We start from the raw sequence: 15583 nt of genomic DNA on the forward strand, positions 1-15583 counted from the left end.
AGAATTAATGTTAAGTAATGTTAACAATGAATAGTTCATAAAGAGATTATAAAACTAATCCATATGAATTGATGGGTCTAGTTAACATTTTCTGAAGAGACTAGATCACTTTATGAACAGATTGAATTTAGACTTCAATTCACATAACATTAATGAGCGAACATAAACAGAAGCTCAACCAAACCGAACCAATCGATATAACAGTTAACAAACCTCTTGCAGAAGCTGAAGCTCAAATGTGCTGAGCAACACAAGAGAATGGCATGCAAAGAATGCTTGAGTACACAGAAAAACCTAAAAATGCTCAACATTTAAACTAAAAATGCTAAAACTTTACCAATTTTTTAAATATAATGTCTACATGTAGGCTATCTGAGTGAGTGCATACTGAAAGAACTGTCTTTAGGACCCAGGGGAAACAGCTTATTTGCTCCAAATAGTGCTGTGAGGCCATAGTGGCAAGAATAATGGCAGAATTTTTATTTTTGGGTGAATCTTATAAAATGATCATGTTGTAATTTGATAGCAATATCAAATTCAATAGTGTTTTTTGATTTTTATAAGGTGGAAGACTACAGAGTATGCTATTAGGCTACAACTATCATCATTGAACTAAGCAGGAAGTTATTTTATATATATAAAATCAGATAAAAGTAATAAATTACACAATTTCAAATATGATGAAGATAACTGTAAATGGAACTCCGATAGGCTAACAGTGTGGGTGTGAATGAAAAGAACGATGCCTATTGAATCTAAGGTGTTCCGCCCTCTCTGCTTTACTATTGGTCAGAAGGCACGTCACTCTTGCATGTTTGAGTTCTCATTGGTCCCCGCAGTGCTATCGAGCGCGTTCTTTGATGACGTAAAGGCTTGACCTTCCTGTACTAGAAGTTGATTGGGTAATCTTCGAGTCAAACATGAGCTTATGATTTCTATTGGTTAGTTTAGACACGCCTGGCCTCCATTGCCCAAATCCCACATCTGAAGGTTAAAGTCAGTCATTCTCCATCACACCGCACTTCAATCCAGCGGTAACGTTACTTGCGTATTAGTCTCCCCCCTCTCGCTCTTAATTTACAGAAATATTAACACAATATCATGTCGATATTTGGTGAAGTCCCGCTGGCTGCTCCTGTCGCAGTGTTTAAACTCTCAGCAGATTTCCGTGAAGATCAGAACCCCAACAAGGTGAATCTGGGAGTCGGAGGTGAGAGATGCGCTTTTTAATAAACACACACTTTCATCATAGTTTACATGAATGCCAATGTGTGTATATTTGTGCATGCTCCGCTTTCTGTTACAGCAATTGCATGGCCTAATAATAAAAAAAATAAGACCTGGACACATCTGTGCATGTAACAGTTACAACTGTCTCTGAATTCAAGATTAAATAATGCCTGTTTGTTGTTGTTGTTCTTTTTTAATGATTATGATGGTGGTAGACGCATCACGTGATCACAAATCAGCTGTTTTCTGGAGGCATCAGTAACATGAGATTTTTCATTGACGATGATATGACATTATGATATGACAGTGATCAGTCCAAATCAATTGAGCGGTTTAGTGCAAAATGTTCTCAGACACAATCGTTTTAAATGATGAACAGATTGAATTTAGGTTTTTATTCACATAAACATTCATCTACTCACACATAAGTTGTAGTAAACGGAAGCTCAAGCATGTTCGCTTGACGTGCAAGAACCAATGAGGCTCATTCTCTGTGCATCACTTTTGAGCTTCCCCAAGAACCAATGAGGTTCATCCTTGTAAAATTACATTTATTACTCTAAAATATGGAAAAATGTCATCAAAAGTTTTGACACATTAAACTAAAGGCATATCATGTACAGTGATCTAACATTAAACCAAAATCATTGCATGCAGGTCCAGAGGCATCTAGGATTTCTAAATATATTAAGGGATAAAGTTACTCTTCTGGCATTGGTCGTTTTCATTGGAGATCTGTCACATGGGCAGTGCTGTTAGCCGGGGGTGAATATATTGTGTTTTGTCAACGGTATTATTGTGTAGAAGCAGTCGTCATGTGTCATCTGCTGTGTAGTTATTCCTGATCCCGGTTAGAGAGCTTGACCTCAGAGGATTATCTTTATCTTCTGCTTTTCCTAACGCCCTGCCGACACCACGACTCCCGAGGTTCTGGGACAGATTAAAGACGAGCAAAGGATGAAAAGTCACCTCTCTAAAAAAAAATCCCTGAGTCATGATTGTGTGGACTGTTTTTGAACAGCTTCCCCTGTCCCAGTCCTTCCTCAGACTGAAATGATTATCCCTCTTGAGCAACCCAGAACACTGATTTACAGTGTGTGACTACATCTTGTCATACTTCTGCAGACGGTGACAAGAAAATACAGCATTTATTTTTTTTAAACTGCTACTAAACCTTGATATGTGGCACAAATTGCTCATTGGTCTAATATGTGATGCATTCAGATATGCTTCTTAAGTTAAATGAATAATCTTCTTCACAGATTTTTCATTCTAAAACTTCAGTTTTTGTACAGAACAGAATTTATTTGGATAAGTTTTGTTCTATTTTTGTGTAGGATTTGTAAATCAAGAATTGCATCAGGACATGAGCAGTACTGAATAAGCTCATTTTGCTCTTGGGTAAAAGTTCACAGATAAATCCTGATCAGGCAACCCTGATAAAAAAGGAACAATTACGCATGACAAATATTGATTAGAAAACAATTCAGTGAAACTTAGGGTGCTGTAATGTACACTACCGTTCAATAATTTGGCTTGTTGTTTTTTTGCATTTAGGTTTGATTTAAGGTTGTATTTAAAAAAACAGTAATATTGTGAAATAATATTACAATTTGAAATACTCATTCTATTTGAATATATTTTAAAATGTATACATTTATGAATTTTACAATCTTTACTCCAGTCAGTCAGTGTCACATTATCCTTCAGAAATCGTTCTAATAAGCTGCTCAAGAAAGATTTTAATTATTATTATCAATGTTGACTCTTTTTTTTTTCAAGATTCTTTCATTAATCTTTTGTAACATTATAAATGTCTTAACTGTCACTTTTGATCAATTGAATCCATCATTGCTGAATAGAAGTAGTAATTTCTTTTTAAAAAATGAAAACTTGCTGAGCTCCTTTTGAACGGTTGTTTACAAATCCTAAGTTTGCCTCTGTGTTTGTAAGTGGTCTGGTTGAAATCCTCCTCTGCTTCTTCTTTAGCCTACAGGACAGACGAATGTCAGCCCTGGGTTCTCCCCGTGGTGAGAAAAGTGGAGAAGATGATCGCTGATGACCACAGTTTGAACCACGAGTACCTGCCCATTTTAGGCCTGCCAGAGTTTCGTTCCAGTGCGTCTAAGATCGCTCTGGGTGAAGACAGTCCTGCCATCAAGGACAACCGGGTCAGATGAGATGCTAAAAATCCTGTATTAATAACTGTCAGCAGCCATTTTACAGCATCATTACTCTAGTCTTCAGTGTCACATGATCTTTCAGAAATCATTCTAATATGCTGATTTGCTGCTTAAGAAACATTTATTATTATTATTAGCAATGTTGAAAACAGCTGTGCTGCTTACTATTTTTGTGGAAACCTTGATACATTTTTTTCAGGACTATAGAAATATAGAACGTCAGAAAGAACAGAATGTAGTTGAAATACAAAATACGTTTCTGTAAATTTTCTGATCAATTTAATGCAACCTTGCTGAATAAAAGTATCAATTTATAAAAATAAATAAATAAAAAGTCTTACTGACCCCAAACTTCGGAACAGAAGTGTACAGTAGTGTTGAGTAAATTGACATCTTCACCCTTTATTAAAATTATTTAAAAAAATTAAAGATTTTGTAAGCATGTTTGCATAGTTTTGCTTGGAGTCAATTGTTTTATTTGCGATAATACAAAGAAACATGGCAAATTGTGCGGACATAATTTTTGCTCAGGCTGTCATAAAAAGGAATTATGAACACATGCGAAACGATAGAACCAACAAAATAGTAATAACAAACAAATTATGTTGTAGTCAATGAATGCTAATTCCTGTGAGAGTTTTGTTTTTCCAGGCTTTTTTTTATTTAAATTTTTTTTTGCATATTACAATAAAACATTTAGCTGTAATTTACCCCTTGCCATATAATTTTGTCAAATAAATGTTTTGTTCTTCCCTCATATTCCTCGGATTTTGATGGTTTAATCGAACTTGTAGGGTCATTTAAAAACAAATCCCCAAACCAATTCCCTAAGGACATTACATTTTTGACCACTACTGTATGTGAAAAAAAAAAAGTTGGGCAAAAAGTTACACATTTCTCTTCTTGTTTGCACTAGCACCATTCTAATGTAGAGATTCCTGTTGTTGGTGTATTGCAGGTAGGCGCTGTGCAATGTTTGGGTGGCACTGGCGCTCTAAAGATCGGAGCGGAGTTTCTTCGCCGCTGGTACAATGGAACTGACAACACAAAAACTCCCATTTATGTGTCTGCACCCACATGGGGTGAGTACGAGACCTAATCATGGAAAATACTGTGATAAATGTCATTCTGATATTAAATTGGCCTACAATATTGTACAAAATATATGTAAAAGTTTTGCCTCAAAAGAGCATAATTAATTTCATGCCGGCCTTGAGTTCAATGATTAACTTTGTGTTTATATGTTGTTGTCTCAAATGGCAAAAATGTTCAACCAGCGTCCATGTTCAGTTCTGTTTGTGGTCTTCCGTTCTAGAGAACCACAATGCCGTTTTCTCCAACGCTGGATTTGAGGACATCCGTCCATACAAATATTGGGATGCAGGGAAGCGTGGACTTGATCTGACAGGTTTTCTGGGGGACCTGGAGGTGAGTAGTGATTTTGAAATGTAATTTTCTCACACAAAACAAGCACTTTATAGTTACTTATTTATCAGTTATTGATAAGATATCTAAAAACCTTAGATTATGTACAAAAAGAAGGGCCTTTTGTCATTTACCACTGTCAACACACTTGAGCATGACAGATTTTTATTTTCTGCTGGGCGTATGAGCCAGTAGTTTTAGATTTTATATACTGTATATATATTTATTTAAAAAGAATTTGAATTGAATTTGAAAGAAATTAATATTTTTATTCAGCAAGAATACATTAAATTGATCAAAATTGACAGTAAAGACGCTTACATTGTTTCAAAATTCAGTTTTATTCATCAAAGAATCCTTTATTAAAATATTTACCAGCACAAAATATTGTTTTCAACTTTGCTAATAATAAGAAATGTTATTGAGCAGCAAATTAGAATGATTTCTGAAGGATCATGTGACACTGAAGACTGCAGTAAAATTCAGCTTTGCCATCACAGGAATCAATTACATTTTAAGATATATTTAAAGAGAAAACAGTTATTTAAAATTGTATTAATATATCACAATTGTACTGTTTTTACTGTATATTTGATCAAATAAATTCAGCCTTGATAAAGAAGAGATGGGTACTGATTTCTTTACAAGGAAAACAGTGATCCGTTTGAAAATAAACATTTGCTATATAACGTGTGATTGAAAACATGTCTGTCCTGCCAGAGCGCTCCTGATCACTCCATCTTTGTGCTGCATGCCTGCGCTCACAACCCCACCGGTACAGACCCCACCCAGGACCAATGGAAGCAGATCGCTGATGTCATGAAGGTGAGATCATCACAATAACCCCACATCATATGACTGTGACACCAGTGGCCAGTTGCATAAACTGCTTATACTAGTCTTAAAAGTTAGTCATCGAATTTTTTTCCCCTACATTTTTAAAGTCAGTTACATAAAAAGGTAGAACGATCTAATTTATGTTTGAAAAGTAAGATTGATTACCTCTTATCTAACTGTCAGTTGGTCAAACTAGTTCTTAAAGGGATATTTCATTCACGCTAAAAAGAAAATCGTCATTTACTCACCCGGTGTTGTTCTAATGCCTTATGCACTTCTTTATTTTATGGACCACAAAAGGAGAATAATATTTTTTTTTTAAAATAGCGACCAACATCAAGCTGGTATATTCCGAGTGTTCTGGGGGTTTACGATATGACCTTGAATCCTGTCGTTGGTCTTCTGTGAAAGGTTTGTCTGACTGGGCAGTTTGCTCAGAAAAAACAAACAAGTTGTGAGAAATCAAGATTAATTAAAACGTGATTCATGTGCCTTCTTCTCTGAGGTGAATATTTCCTTTGTGTTCGTCGCAACAAGAAATAAAAAAAGACAGTCAACTGTCATTTTGACTCTCATCAGACAAACTTAAGTTCCGGTCCGGTGACATTGGACTCTTTTGGGATGTCTATGAATCGCTTTTATTAATCTTCATTTATTTTTCTGGGTGAGTCGGATTAAACTGCAGTGCTAATAGAGTCTCATGAACGCTCATGTCATGCAGCCGTGCACAGAAGACCAACGGCCAAGCTCGTTTGGATTTTCATTAAATAATACACTAAAATGCAATTTTTATGCTCTATTACTTGCCTTGGAACATATTGAACATATTGTTTACTGACTCAAAATCCTGTCTACAAACTCTGGAGTCTTTGAAGACAAATCATTCAATAATCATTGATGAATTAATCAAAGCCAATCAGTTACGGAGACTCAACTACAACATTGTTTTCTGCTGGATTCCAGGACATAGTGGCATTATTGCAAATGAGCAAGCAGACGTGGTTGCAAAATAATCAGTAAATGCCAAATCCCACCCTTGGACATAAATCCCTTAATCAACCAATATATATTAGAGAAATGGCAAGCAGAATGTAAAAAATATAAAAAATGATTTGAAATAAATTCTGTGGTTGGGAAAAGATGTCTACCCTTTTAAATCAAGACACGACCAAGTTTGATATACAAGGTGTCAGATAGGTCATACTAGACTGACGCATGGGCATTTATTGAAAGGTGAAGAAGCCCCAAAATGTCAATACAGTAGTGCCAACAAACTTGTCTATAAAACATATACTTTTGGACTGCCCAATTTTTTATGTTATGAGATAGCGCTTTTTATCTAGACAAACTTTTAAGGACTTATTTATGGATCCAGAAAAACGTCTAGCAAAAGCACATTTAACAAATCTTTTATCGAATAGTACTCATTTTCGTTTGAATTGTTTGAATGTTGAATTGTATTAAAATGTTGGTTTTCATTATATTGTATTTATGATATTATGTTGTTAAATTTATAATATGTATCTGTAGCCGGTGATGCTAAACTCAAATATTACTACAACTGCTACTCATTAAATAATACAGGTGAAACTCGAAAAAGTTCATTCATTTCAGTTAATCAACTTAAAAGGTGAAACTAATATATTATGTAGACTCATTACATGCAAAGTGAGATATTTCAAGCCTTTATTTGTACAGCTTATGAAAACCCCAAATTCAAAACTAGAATATTGTGAAAAGGTTTTCATAGCTGTAAGCCATAATCATCAAAATTATAACAAATAAAGGCTTGAAATATCTCACTTTGCATGTAATGAGTCTATATAAAATTATTAGTTTCACCTTTAAAGTTGAATTACTGAAATAAATGAACTTTTGCACGATATTAAACATTTTCGAGTTTCACCTGGAATATCGTTCCATGATATATTAATTTCATATTGTAAGGCTGGTGCCAGTCCGTCTGAGCGCCCCCTAGATGAAACAAAAGCCTCTTTTGGGAATTAACACTTGAACTGAATTTCGCATATGCAACAGGACACAGCTCACACCACACACACACCATCTCTCCCTTCAACCCCCTCCTCCTCACCTGAAATACACTGAAAACCTATGTAATGTTATGTGTGTACGGAAAAAGTAACTATGTTTGGTCTCATTTAAAGTGTCTCAGTGCGCCTGGTAAAATGGTCCCTGAAGGTGTGCATCCCCCTGATCTTCCATTCAAACCACCTCCTGTATGTAAATAAGTATTCTCTGCCACAGGTACCAAGAAGCCATTTGGTTGCAAATTTTGATCTCACATTGGTGAACCCCTCAATAGGGGTCTGAAATCTAATTATAATGACAGACACCACCTTTTGGTGGATTTCTGGGTTTATAAGGAAAAGGAGCAGAAGGTTCTGGGAGTCTGTAGGTTAACTGCCCACACAAGCGATGTGTGTAATTTTGTTGACAGGTAATATTCTCTACAAATTCTGTGATTTCTGAATTATTGTTATGATATGCTTAAACTGATGATTTTATCCTTCTGAATTGGACTTTGAACTATTATTTCATTACCTGGTCAATAAATCGTAAACGTTTGATTTTATTCTGAACGACTCTGAGACTTGTTTTTCCCAAGTAAGATTAAAGGATTCGTATGTTACCACAAGGCTGCTTCAGAGACTAGCGACGGCTAGTAACTGATATCAGGAAGTGTGCAGGCTGCTTGGATGAGAGGATGAGTTTGTCCGTCTAGGACCAGCTAGATGCTGGTTGATTAATCTAGCTTGGACGCTTCCGATGACTTCTGTTCTAATTTAATATTACCTTAAGTAAGTGCACGTGAACCATCACGGGCTTGGCCAATCCAAAGCCATTAAAGAGAAGTAACGTTGATCTACTGGCGTCTTTAATGGTGGCCAAAACCTACTAAAGTAAAACGGTTAAGTTAGGTTCCTGAAGGACATCCAAGAGAGCTAATGAATATATTTTTGATTGTTGCGTGTGGGTATTACAGCAAAATCCTAGATATTTAGCAATTGCTTCTGTTTCTGATCATCAGGACTGATCACTTGTGTCGGAGACCTGGGTAAGGAACTCAAAGCGATATAGTCCTGGTCTAAACGGGTAAAATATAAACAAGAGTTTAAGAGAATAATCAAACATTCGTTCATGTTTTAATGATGCCCAGATATCATTAAAACCCTTTCATTTATGGAGTCAGATGAAATAACGAGAAAGTACATATGAGAATTGTGTTCCATTTAATCTTGTTTTGTTGCGTAAAAGGAAAGACAGTGACGCGCAAAGACCTTCTCCGCTGATCGACTGCCCTCATTGGTTCGAATTCAGACAGACTTTACAATATCGTAAACCCCCAGAACACTTGGAATATGCGACACATTGCATGGGATCATTCTGTGATACTTTAACATCTTTTTTTTAAAAAGCTTGATGTTAGTCGTCGCTATTCACTGCTATTATATGAATGAGCGCAAAATAAAATAAAAAAATCCCCTTTTGTGGTCCATAAAAGAAAAGAGCATACTACATTAAAACAACACCAGGGTGAGTAGATTATGACTTAATTTTAATTTATGGTGAACTATCCCTTTAAGACACAGTCTTAACATAGAGCCTAAGTTTATGCAACAGGTTTAGAACATTGAAGCACATGATCCAGAAATGGAACTTAATTGCATTCAATAAGCCATTTAGGCACAACCTGCAATTACAACCCACTGTTGTCCAAATTTAAACTCTTGATAGTTTGATAAATACTGAGTTAACTATTGCATAATTATCTAAACCCAAAATATCATATATATATTGGAGTCAGACAGGACGAGGAATGTGAAAAGTTGCATTGTTGGAGCTGTAATTGTAATTCCCCTGTTTTCTAACTTTTTTTTCTTCTCCCTCCTCTCTCTTCAGCGAAAGAATCTGTTTGCCTTCTTTGATTCAGCCTATCAGGGCTTTGCATCAGGAAATTTAGATAAAGATGCCTGGTCTATCCGCTACTTTGTGTCACAGGGTTTTGAATTGTTCTGTGCCCAGTCGTTCTCAAAGAACTTCGGTCTGTACAGTAAGTGATTCCAACAGGTTGTACATTCCTCGCTACAGATTGCATTTTAATGCCAGATCCATTTGATTCTAAAGAATAACCTGACTCCACAGATGAGAGAGTGGGGAACCTGACTGTTGTAGCTAAAGACCAAGACAATTTGAGTCGTGTTCTGTCTCAAATGGAGAAGATCGTTCGGATAACCTGGTCCAATCCTCCGTCCCAGGGAGCTCGTCTGGTTGCCATCACACTCAACACCCCTGAGCTTTTTGCTGAATGGTAAATCCAATTCAAGTTAATTTAGTTTTGTTATTTTAAAGAATATATCTATGTAAGACATGTATACAATACCGTTCAAAAGTGTGTTCTAAGATTGTATTGCTTTTGAAAGAAATTAATCATTTTATTCTGCAAGGATGCATTAAATTGATCAAAAGTGACATTAAAGACATTTATAATTTTACAAACGATTTTTATTTCAAATAAATGCGGTTTATTTTAACTTTAACTTAACATGAGAATCCTTACGAGGCATCCTCACAGTTTCCACAAAAATATCAAGCAGCACAATTGTTTTTAACATTGATAATAATAAGAAATGTTTCTTGAGCAAAAAATCAGCATATTAGAATGATTTCTGAAGGATCATGTGACACTGAAGACTAAAGTAATGATACTGAAAATTTAGCTTTGCCAGCGCAGGAATAAATGACATTTTAAAATAGAAAACAGTTCTTTTAAATTGTAATAATATTTTACTGTGTATATAACTGTTTTCATGGTATTTTTGATCAAATGAATGCAATCTTGGTGAGCATAAGAGACTTCTTTTTAAAAAACATACTGACCCTAAATGTTTGAATGGTAGTGTTTGTGAATTTTGCATGTCACATTTAAAGGGATAGTTCACCCAAATAATTAACATTACTCCATGATTTACTCACCCAGAAGCCAGCCTAGGTGTATATGACATTCTACTTTCAGACGAATACAATCAGAGTTATATAAAAAAATGTCCTGGCTCTTCCAAGCTTTATAATGGCAGTGAATGGCCGTTTATGAAGTCCATCAAAGTGCATCCATCCATTATAAAAGTGCTCCAAACGGCTTCGGGGGGTTAATAAAGGCCTTAAGAAGCGAAGCAATGCGCTCGTGTAAGAAAAATATCCATATTTAAAACTTTATCAACTGAAATAACTAGCTTATGGCAAACGGCCGTACGCATAGATTTACGGCGAACGAGTAACCTTTGACATGAAGCAGAAGCGCAGAGGATAGAGCAAAACAAAACGCCAGTCACGAATTAGAAGTCTAAAATTAGAATGTTTAAAGAGAAATGTCGGAGGAGCTTGAGTTTGTTGCCCAGCCCTGTTTGTTTGAACCGCGAGAGGCGTCAAAGCTTACGCTACTCCTACATCCTACGTCATACATCGTCAAGTGTTACTCTTTTTGCGTAAGTCGATGCGTAGCCCGTCTGCGAGAAGCTAGTTATTTTAGTCGATAAAGTTTTAAATAACAATATTTTTCTGACACGAACGCATCGCTTCACTTCAGAAGACCTTTAATAACCCCGCCAGAGCCGTTTGGAGCACTTTTATCATGAATGGATGCACTTTGATGGACTTCAAAATATAAACGGCCATTCACTGCCATTATAAAGCTTGGAAGAGCCAGGCCATTTATTAATATAACTCCGATTGTATTCGTCTGAAAGAAGAATGTCATATACATCTAGGATGGCTTGAGGGTGAGTAAATCATGGGGTCATTTTCATTTTTGGGTGAACTATCCCTTTAACCCCAAAATCACAATGAGTTTTTTAAAAATATTTTGAATAAAGAAAATCAACCATATTTAGGAGCAAGCTCTTTGCATTATAACATTATTATTAAAATTAAGCTAATAAAAAAAAAAGTGTATTTTTTTCAAATAACATTTTATTTTTTCTGCGCCATGATCTCACAGTAATATAGAAGTAAAAGTCTTGAGGCACTGAAGTCATGAGAATTAGCGAGAGAAATGTGCTTAAAAAAATGTATGCAAATATTGATGCACCTCTTGATGGAAATAAATGTTGTGATGTTATTTCCATCAAGAGGTGCATACATTTTTGGTCAAGATCTTGTATGCAAGAGTCCATTACTCTGTAAAGTCTCCTCCAGCACATCCCAAAGACTTTCAATGAATTTAAGGTCAAGTGTATGATGTGATTTATTCTTTTGGCATTTTCTATCTTCCAACAGGAAGGACAATGTAAAGACTATGGCAGACAGGGTCCTGTTGATGCGTGCTCAGCTGAAAGAAAAACTGAAAACACTAGGAACTCCAGGAACCTGGGAGCACATCACTGAACAGATCGGCATGTTCAGCTTCACAGGACTCAATCGTAAGCGCCTCCTTTACCTACGATTTCTGTATTTGAATTTCATACAAAATTTCCATCCATTGGGATAACGCACTTATTTTTTGGAGAGTAAGTGTCGCTACTGAGAAAAGCCATAATTTGTTTGCATTTGCCACTTGATATTTTGTTATCTAATTCATTGTATGCTTTTCAGATTCACATAGAGCCGTCACTAAGTCATTTCAAAATGTTCTGTTTTACAGCTAAGCAGGTGGAGTACATGATAAAAGAGAAGCACGTTTATCTAATGGCGAGCGGCCGCATCAACATGTGTGGCCTCACCTCCAAGAACATCGACTATGTGGCCGAGTCCATCCATGAGGCCGTCACTACAGTCCAATAAGCTCCTTTACCACACTTCCTGTGTGTGTCCACTTGAACATAGATGAACACAGACACACACTCACACATACTGATAAACACCTCAGCTTTTCCTGGTCTAATTTACTCATCATCAACATCCTCTTTTAACTTGTAATTATAAGGTATTTAATCGGTCCCAGAAGATATACATTTCCTTCTCCTAAATATTATCTGTAGTGAATATTTCAAATAATCTTGTTTGTATGAATAAGCACTTTGTGGTAGAGTTACAGCCAACCAAACGTCTTTGGATTTCATTGACCTGAAGTTCCATCTTGAATGATTTTGCGATCTTTCATGGTGCTTATATTCAATTCACACAGCTTTGTGTCACTGAATCAGAGTTATATAAAGTTGAAGGGGAAAGATCTTACGAACTAGCCCTATCTTAACCTGTTGATTTTTCATTTGTTGATCACATTTCTGAACATTTCACTGTATTGAGTGCTCAACTGAAGAACAATGTGCATGTTTCAAGTTTTATGTGTCTGTCTGTATACATTGAGAAACTTGCTCACAGAGACGACTCTAGAACTTGAATGACTGGGGGCATTGGATATTTTCACTGTTAATTCTAGTGATTGGTTTGTCACCTGATGCTCTTCCCTTAATTGAAATAGTCTGAAGCAACATTTTACCTTTACATCAACTTTTTTTTCGTCTTTTAAACGTATTGTGACCGAATGGAGGGACAAACCTGGTATTGTGTTCTGGGTGAATAAGTGCATTCTGGCATATTGGGTCTCTGACAGCTGAGGGGGGAGTGAATTAATACAGAAAAGTGTTTTGGGGGTTTAATATTCTTTTAAGCTTTTCGTCTCTGATTATGCTTTTTCAGGAAATTCTGGTTTGTGAAGACCCCAGGCATTCTTTTGCACTTTATTTTCTGATGTTTTTTAAATCTGCTGATTCTGATCCATCACTTTCACTGCTGTGTTCCAGGCTCATTTGTGCAAGACAGCGCTGTTTATTGAATGAATGTGTATGTGCCATTAGTCCAAGTACTCCCACCCAGCTTAGTCTTGTAAGATCAAACCTTGATCAAAAAGGAGTATAAAAGCTCTCCGAGCACAAATCGACTAATCAAAGTCCATTGAAATAAACAAAGATGATGAATGAATATGTTGTCTGACATGTTTTATTACCACAAGTGTATATATATATATATACATACATGCATATATCAGTTGTAATCGAAATTATTCAACTCCCATAACAAATCAGGTTTATTGGCAGCATTTACTGACTTCCAGCAGTTTGCAATGAACAAATCAAACAAAAGTGAATTGAAATAGTGGTTTACCCAAACTTAATAACTTCTGTAGTCTCAAAATTATTCATTTCCTGAGTAGAATCCCTCACAACAGCACAAATCAAATCTGCAAAAAAGTTGTTGTCTCAGGCTATGTTTTCACGGAAACGATCTGAAGAGAAAACGCAAAAGTGGCGTTGCGTTATCACTTTTTATTCTGCGTTTAGACGAGCGTTATGGGGGGGAAATCTGCGTGCATATGGTGACGCAAAAGTTTGTGAAATTCTAATTTCTATATAGTATGGACTCCAGGCGGCTAGGTGGCAACATGAAGCACTGAAAGTGAAAGAGACGCTGACACTGTTTTTCATGTTTAATACGGTAAAGCTGCTGCTTTAACCCAAGGGGGTAATCCATCCGCCGGAAACTGAAGCCTCCGCGGGCGCCGCCATTGTAGCAGAACTTCACCTGCTGTTAGCATTCCATTGACTCCCATTCATTTTTGCGTCACTTTGACAGCGAATAACTTTACATCTGAGGCGTCCAAAGAATCCATTTGTCCATTATTTATTTCTAAAGAAACTCGACAATGTATAAAAGGCTCCGTTACCTTGTACCTTACGTTATGGCCCCGTAGAAGCCGTTTTTGTAAAAATAGGCTAACGATTGCGTCATAACTCACGCGACTCTCTGTCGCACTGTAGAGAAATTACCGTATAGACCGGCGGAGAAGCTCGCAGGCAATCGGGGGGACGTGGAGGCATTAAGTCCGATAAAGTGAAGGGAGTAGCCCACAGAGAGTGATAAAGTTGATCTTGCTGCTAGCTCATGGACAGCTAATGCTCACGCTCTCCGTCTCTGCGAGATTCGGAAGGGAATGATTCAGACTTCTCTCCGCACAGCTACTAGAAGACTGACAACTGTCAGACACGTTGCTCACGTGTTCAAGCTCAGTTTGAGTCTGCGCAGTTCGCCTGGCGATCAGGAAGTGAGTGCTTCAAATGGGCTTCACTTTTCTCCGTTGAAGTCTATGGGGTCGCTGTGTCCATCTTATATACTGTCTATGCTTTAACCCTCGGTGCTCTTCGCGTGTCGCTCAAAAATGTTTTGTTTTTATGGTCAATGAAATTAATGCTAAATTTTAGTTTGATAATGTTTTGTTATTTTCCTGTACTGGCGCATGCCTTTGACGTAAATGCGTACGCAACGCCTTCACTGTCTAGCAGACTTTTGCGTTTTTACCGTTTTTACCCTTTAGACGGGAACGCGATGGTGGAGCGTTTTTAAGATTTCCACTCTGGAGGGTGGTTTCACTTTTTTGCATTTTTAAGCCCCAAAAACACAGTCGCCGTGTAAACGAAAGGCACATCCGATAAAATATTTTTACGTTTTCACCCGCGAGCATTCTCGTGTAAACAGGGCCTCAAGCACACCTGATGCAACTTATCAAATACTTAATTAGTTGCACCAGGTGTGCTTGAGCTAGAACACATGAAATATCTCAAGTGGCTGGGTTTGATGAGTGTCACATTTGACTGCATGTTAGAAATATGGTCAGAAAGAAGGGTTAAAAAAGTTAAGTGAAGATATCATCGCACTTCACAAAAGGAACAGGATACAAAAAGTTAGAGAAGGCACTAAATGTTCCTATAGAGACACCGTCGGAAGCATAGTTCACAAGTTCACAGTTAAAGGAACTGTGGTTACACTACCTGGACGGGGCAGAAAAGGGAAGCTATCAATGTCTACAACCAGATTTCTGAGAAGGCAGATTCAGAAAAAACATTGAGTTACTACAACAGACCTTCAGTAAGACTTGGTGGCAACAGGCCACTGAG

General features: G+C 36.8%; 1 protein-coding gene across 1 annotated transcript; it reads left to right on the forward strand.

Annotated features, from left to right (window-relative positions):
• Positions 1–889: 889 nt before the first annotated feature.
• got1 (glutamic-oxaloacetic transaminase 1, soluble) lies at positions 890–13613 on the forward strand. Its single transcript, XM_079634438.1, has 9 exons — positions 890–1210; positions 3220–3401; positions 4372–4495; positions 4729–4841; positions 5559–5663; positions 9597–9747; positions 9840–10005; positions 11970–12112; positions 12334–13613. Exons 1-9 carry the CDS (start codon positions 1102–1104, stop codon positions 12471–12473), a joined length of 1233 nt encoding a protein of 410 aa, XP_079490564.1. The 5' UTR covers positions 890–1101; the 3' UTR covers positions 12474–13613.
• The last annotated feature ends 1970 nt before the right edge of the window (positions 13614–15583 follow it).

The sequence above is a fragment of the Phoxinus phoxinus genome, assembly GCF_949152265.1.
Source record: "Phoxinus phoxinus genome assembly, chromosome: 14".
NCBI lineage: Eukaryota > Metazoa > Chordata > Actinopteri > Cypriniformes > Leuciscidae > Phoxinus > Phoxinus phoxinus.